The sequence below is a fragment of the Cyanistes caeruleus genome, chromosome 12, assembly GCF_971803275.1.
Source record: "Cyanistes caeruleus chromosome 12, bCyaCae1.hap1.1, whole genome shotgun sequence".
NCBI lineage: Eukaryota > Metazoa > Chordata > Aves > Passeriformes > Paridae > Cyanistes > Cyanistes caeruleus.
In genome coordinates this window covers 20451955-20457836 of record NC_141712.1, presented here as the reverse complement: position 1 = coordinate 20457836, position 5882 = coordinate 20451955, and the positions used below count along the sequence as shown (strand labels likewise).

Here is a 5882-nt window from a genome sequence, read left to right as displayed (position 1 = left end):
ATGGACCTGGGATTGCAGCTCCATGCACCTGGGGATTGCAGCTCCATGCACCTGGGATTGCAGCTCCATGCACCTGGGGATTGCAGCTCCATGCACCTGGGGATTGCAGCTCCATGCACCAGGGCTCCATGCACCTGGGGATTGCAGCTCCATGCACCTGGGGATTGCAGCTCCATGTGCCAGGGCTCCATGCACCTGGGATTGCAGCTCCATGCACCAGGGGATTGCAGCTCCATGCACCTGGGGATTGCAGCTCCATGTGCCAGGGTTATCAGAGCTCCACACACAGGGAATTTGGGCTCTGTGCATGAAGTGTCAGAACTCCACACACCAGGGGTATGGATGCCTCATGTCCTGGGGTACCAGACCTTCCTGCACTGGGGGCTCTGGGATACCTCCATGTCTGGAGTATCAAACCTCTGGGAATCTGCGGCTCTGCGCACGGGGATACCGGAGCTCTGTGTGCCCGGTGATGCTCCATCCTCCGGGGTACCGGAGCTCCAAATACCGGGGAGTGGATGCTCCATCCTCCGGGGTACCAGAGCTCCAAATACCGGGATACCGGAGCTCCAAATACCGGGGTACCGGAGCTCCACACTCCGGGGTACCGGAGCTCCAAATACCGGGGAGTGGATGCTCCATCCTCCGGGGTACCGGAGCTCCAAATACCGGGGAGTGGATGCTCCACATTCCGGGGTACCAGAGCTCCAAATACAGGGGAGTGGATGCTCCATCCTCCAGGGTACCAGAGCTCCAAATACAGGGGAGTGGATGCTCCACATTCCGGGGTACCAGAGCTCCAAATACAGGGGAGTGGATGCTCCATCCTCCAGGGTACCGGAGCTCCAAATACCGGGGAGTGGATGCTCCATCCTCCAGGGTACCAGAGCTCCAAATACCGGGGAGTGGATGCTCCATCCTCCGGGGTACCGGAGCTCCAAATACCGGGGTACCGGAGCTCCAAATACCGGGATACCGGAGCTCCACATTCCGGGGTACCGGAGCTCCAAATACCGGGGAGTGGATGCTCCATCCTCTGGGGTACCGGAGCTCCAAATACCGGGGAGTGGATGCTCCACACTCCGGGGTACCGGAGCTCCAAATACCGGGATACCGGAGCTCCGCGCCCCGGGGGATGTGGGGCTCCACCCTCCAGGATACCAGAGCTCCAAGCCCAGGGCTAGCGGAGCTCCCCGCCCCCGTGCCCGGCCGCTCCGGAGCCGCCCCGGGCGGGCGGAGCCGCGGCCGCTGCCGCCCCCGTCCCGCCCGGCGGAGCCGGAGCTGCGCAGCCGGGGCCGCCATGAGCCAGGAGCGGCTGCGGAGGATCCGCGACCGCGTCCGGCCCTTCCCCGACTTCCCGGAGCCCGGCGTGCTGTTCCGGTGCGGCCGGGATGGGCACCGGGATGGGCACGGATGGGGGCGAGGATGAGGACGGGAGCGGTGATGGGGACGGGGCCAGGGATGGACCGGGAGCAGGGCCAGGGATGGGATCCGGAAGGGAACCGGGACCGAGCCTGGAGCCAGAGCTGGGGTTGGAACCAGCACGGGGGGTGGGAGCGGGGCCGGGGACTCGCTGCCAGCTCCTGTCCCCGCTGCCCATCCCTGCTCCGGGCTGGAGCCTTCCCTGCGCCCCGGAGCTCAGCAGGACCCTCACTCCCCACCCTCCCTCATTGCAGCGATATCAGCCCCTTGCTGAAGGATCCTGTGGCCTTCAGGACTTTGATTGATCTTCTGGAGGATCATGTGAGGGCGTCTTGCCCTAAAATCGACCTCATTGTGGGTGAGTGTTGGTTGAACACCCCCGAGGCCAGGGCAGAGCAGCGTGTCCCCGGGTGGGAAGCGTGGGGTGACCCTTGGGGAATGTTGTAGCCCTTGGACACGAAAATCACATTTGAACATTGGCCTCTGTCATGTGCTAACACCAGGACAGTTCACAGCCCTCACTTCCCCTGTGATTTCCTGAAATACTGGTTCGGGCTGTGGCAGTGCCCTGTGACACTCCAGTGCCATTACATAATTCATTGTTAAAAACAGGGAGCGCAGGGATCCTGCTGTGCTGCAGGCTCTGTCCCCAGGGCACAGCACACCCTGGCCCAGCTCATTTTCCTCAGGGAGCCTTTCCAGGCCAGCACAGGTGGCCTTGGTGGCCAGAACACCTCTCAGCTCACCTGGCAAAGCGCTGAGGAGGGCAGTGCTTGGGCTGGGCAGGCTCCAGGGAGCACAGATCAAACCTGGCCCAGGTGCTCTGTGATAACTGAAGTCTGCCCAGAGGTACAGAGCTCATGCTTGTGTGGCTGCACTGATACCAGGGCCCTGCTGGGTTTATCTCGAAGGAAAAGGGTCAGAGGGGAGGGAAACGGGCCCTTGGGGCCCAGCAGCAGCACAGCTGGGTGAGAACAGGAGTGTGGGCTGTGTTTTCAACCCTTAGAAATGACTTGAAGAGCAAATTGCTTTTTGAGTCCCCCAAATGGGAGGACAAAATGGGGGGGTTGTGCCAAGACCTTGCCCCAGTGAAATGGCTCTGATTTGAGTGGTGGGACAAGAGGAAAAGGCTTCAAGTTACACCTGGTGGGGGTTTAGCTTGGATATGAGGGAAAATTAATTCACTGAGAGGTTGATCAGGTATCAGAACAGCCTGCCCAGGGCAGTAGGGGAGTTACCATTCCAAAAAACATGTGGATGTGGCACTTGGGGACATGGCTCAGCGGTTGGACCTGATGGTCTTGGAGGCCTTTTCCAAGATGAATGATTCCCTGATTCCTGCTCTGCCCCCCAGGCCTGGACTCCCGTGGGTTCCTCATCGGGCCCCCCCTGGCACAGAGGTTGGGGATCGGCTTCGTGCCCGTGCGGAAAAAGGGGAAACTCCCCGGTGCCACCGAGTCCATCTCCTACAGCCTGGAATATGGCAAGGTGAGGCCTGGGAGGAGCAGGGGCTCAGGCTGGGGGGGCCAGGGCTGCTAGAAGCGTGGGGAGGGGGTCCCAGACTGGGTGATCTGGCACGGCACGAGCCCCGGGAGTGGCGCTGAGCCGAGCCACGGTCACTCCGTCTGTGCCCACGGGTGATGTTTGGTGCTGTGCCGTGGTTCTTCTGAGGGGGTTGGTGCTCAGACTTGGTGCTAAATGGCTTTCTTTGGCTTGAATTCAGGGGCATGACCACGGAGAGTGTTCCCCACTCTGGCAGTAAGTGCTGTAAGTCAGAGCCTTCCCGCATGGCTTCCCACCATCCCCTAACCCCGCGGCTGCTCCAGGACCCGGCCTCCATCTGTGCTACTCCCACTAGGAACTAACAGCAGCAGAACTCCCAAAGCCAGGCCTAAGCCATGAGGATTGTTTGGGCCAACCGAGCTGATGTGACACATCCAAACAGGTGCCAGTTTGGATCTGGCTCTAGGCAGAGCTCCCCAGTGCGTGACAGGAGATTTTCCTCACCGGAGAACTGCTCTGGGATAAGATTCCACCATAACTCACACGATGAAAGTTCAGGATCTTGGCGTGCCAGAGGGTTGGCCCAGCAATCCCCTCCCTGCTCTGTGTTTCTGTGGCGCTCCCCTGTAGCTGGAATTTGTGGGGTTTTTGGGATTTTAGGTGCTGAGTGTTTAGGCTGATGTCGCTGAGGACTTGTCTGTGTTCCAGCATGAACCAGCAGCTCGTGAGGGGTTTCTCTCCAAGGCCAGACTAAAACAAAGCTGCTCTTTGCTCCCTGCAGGCTGAACTGGAAATCCAGAGCGATGCTGTGGAGCCAGGACAGAAGGTGGTGATTGTGGATGACTTGCTGGCAACTGGAGGTGAGGGAAGCATGTGTGAGCCACGTACACCTGCGTTCCTGGAGTCATGGAGTGGCTGGGCTGGACAAATCCCACCCCCTGCCCTGGCCAGGGACACCTCCCACTAGCCCAGCTTGCTCTAAGCCCCCATCCAACCTGGCTTTGGACATTTCCAGGGGTATCCACACCTCTCTGGCATCCACAACCTGTTGGCAGCAGCAGCGGTGGCTGTGGGGCTGGAAGCAGGCCCTGGAGTGAGGATGTTTGTGCTCCCCTCCACAGGTACCATGTGTGCTGCCTGCGAGCTGCTGAAGAGGCTGAAGGCTGAAATCCTGGAGTGCCTGGTGATCATAGAGTTAAAATCCCTGAAAGGGCTGGAAAAGCTCAATTCCATCCCTTTCTACTCCCTGCTGCAGTATGACTGAGGAGGAGCAGAGGGAGAAGGGAGCACTGGGAACAAATCTGGGGCTTTATTTAGTGACTCTGGATGTCACAAGGGGGTGGGTGAGGGGGTTAAATACAGGTTTTGGGCATGGCCAGATGCTCTTCAATCCTAAATTTCCCAAGCACCATGTTGAGTGTAATGATCCCTTTTGGAGTTCATCCTGTGGGGAAGAAGGAACAGGCTGATTGTTTGGGGGTGTGGAGACCAAGATGCAGCTTCACTGAATCTGTGGTTTTTAGGAGACCAAAGTGACAACATTGCTGCTGAGGCAGGAGAGCCCTGACAGGGCACCAGCATTCCCTGAGCTGGGCCTGTCAGCCTCCCAGGAACCTGCTGAGAAATTCCCAAAGAAACACAGGAAACAGGCAAAAAGCAATTATTTCTGTGAGGGATAAATCCTGCTGTATTTGGCCTCAGGGGATGGTCTGGATGCTCTGTGCTGTCACACCAGAAGGAGTTGCTCTTACACCAGGGTTTGTTGAGGAGAATGAAGTGCCTGCTGTGTCCTTCAATCAGGATGGTGCTGCTGTGGGATGAGCTCAGTGTTTTCCTTCCCTGGAGACCACAGACACCTTTTGTTCAGCACCAATTCCCCATCTCCTGCACACACCCCACTCCCTGTGCTGCTGCTGTTCCTCTGCTGGGCTGCTCTGCCAGTTCAGAGCCTGCTCTTGGTGGGAGCTGGGTGTCAGGGGAGGCCACAGGAAAGGTGTTGCAGTGATCTCAGGTGTGTGATGGATGATGAGGCTCTGGAGATGCTTCCTCCAGCACGGTTCAGTTTGGTCACAGCTAAATCCCTGTGTGCCAAAACTTCCCAAAGCCTGAAAACATCAGGGACTGGCCCAGCAGGGACTGGACTCACGGGTAAAATAAATATTGATGTCTTTTTATGTTTCCTAAACTGTCTCAGAGCTGTTCTTGCAGTGGCTGAAGCTGTTGATGACTCTTGGGAGTGTCTCCCTGCAGCCCTGGGTGGTCAGTGGAGCAGGGCTGTGCTGTGAGCTCTCCCTTATCCCCCAAATGCTTGGAATTGTTTTCCAGGGAGCATTCAGGCACCTTTTCTTCACTTTGCACCAACCTCTGGCAGGAGGGGCTTGGTCAGCTCAGCTCCCCATCCCCATCCAGCACCTGGGGCCGCCTCCCACCCAGCTCCTCTTGGAAGGACAATTGCAGCTGTTTCCATCCCCACTTCAGTGCTGCTCAGTTTGCACCGAGGACACAATTCCCAGGAGCCAGGGGAGGCAGCACCTCACAGCCTTGGCACCAGGAGAGGGTCCCTGCTGTGGGGGAGAAGGGAAATTCCACCCCTAGGAGCCATGGAAAGCAGCTGCGTGCTGGGGAAGCAGCGTCAGCCCTGCCAGTGACATCAGGGAACGTGGGGACGCTGCCTTGGCCCTGGCTGGGCTGCCAGCAGCCCCTGATGTCATTTGCTTGGAGAGGCGAGGCTGGGCAGGGCTTCCAGGTGGGAGAAAGGTTTTTATCCCGAGGAGCAGAACGGGAGCTCGCTGGGAGCCCTCCTGGGATGTGAGTGTGGCTGCCAGGCTGCTGATTCCAGCTCCTTTCCAACCCTGCTCGACTCCAGCTGCTGAAATCCAGCTCCTTTCCACCACGGTGAGGTTCCTGAGCCCCCAGCCTGCCCCAGGAGCCCCCAGGCTCACACCCAGGAGCCCCCA

At 58.9% G+C, this 5882-nt stretch overlaps 1 protein-coding gene across 1 annotated transcript; it reads left to right on the top strand.

The window, feature by feature from the left end:
• Window positions 1-1233: 1233 nt before the first annotated feature.
• APRT (adenine phosphoribosyltransferase) lies at window positions 1234-5110 on the top strand. The gene is made up of 5 exons (XM_023934472.2): window positions 1234-1380; window positions 1677-1780; window positions 2777-2910; window positions 3707-3785; window positions 4047-5110. Exons 1-5 carry the CDS (start codon window positions 1301-1303, stop codon window positions 4187-4189), a joined length of 540 nt encoding a protein of 179 aa, XP_023790240.1. The 5' UTR covers window positions 1234-1300; the 3' UTR covers window positions 4190-5110.
• Window positions 5111-5882: the final 772 nt, after the last annotated feature.

Excerpts from the sequence above, each read along its gene's own strand:
- APRT (XM_023934472.2), top strand. The coding sequence starts at position 1,301 with ATGAGCCAGGAGCGGCTGCGGAGGATCCGCGACCGCGTCCGGCCCTTC. Across the intron at positions 1,381-1,676 it reads GAGCCCGGCGTGCTGTTCCG|CGATATCAGCCCCTTGCTGA; the intron begins GTGCGGCCGGGA and ends CCCTCATTGCAG. Across the intron at positions 2,911-3,706 it reads ACAGCCTGGAATATGGCAAG|GCTGAACTGGAAATCCAGAG; the intron begins GTGAGGCCTGGG and ends TGCTCCCTGCAG.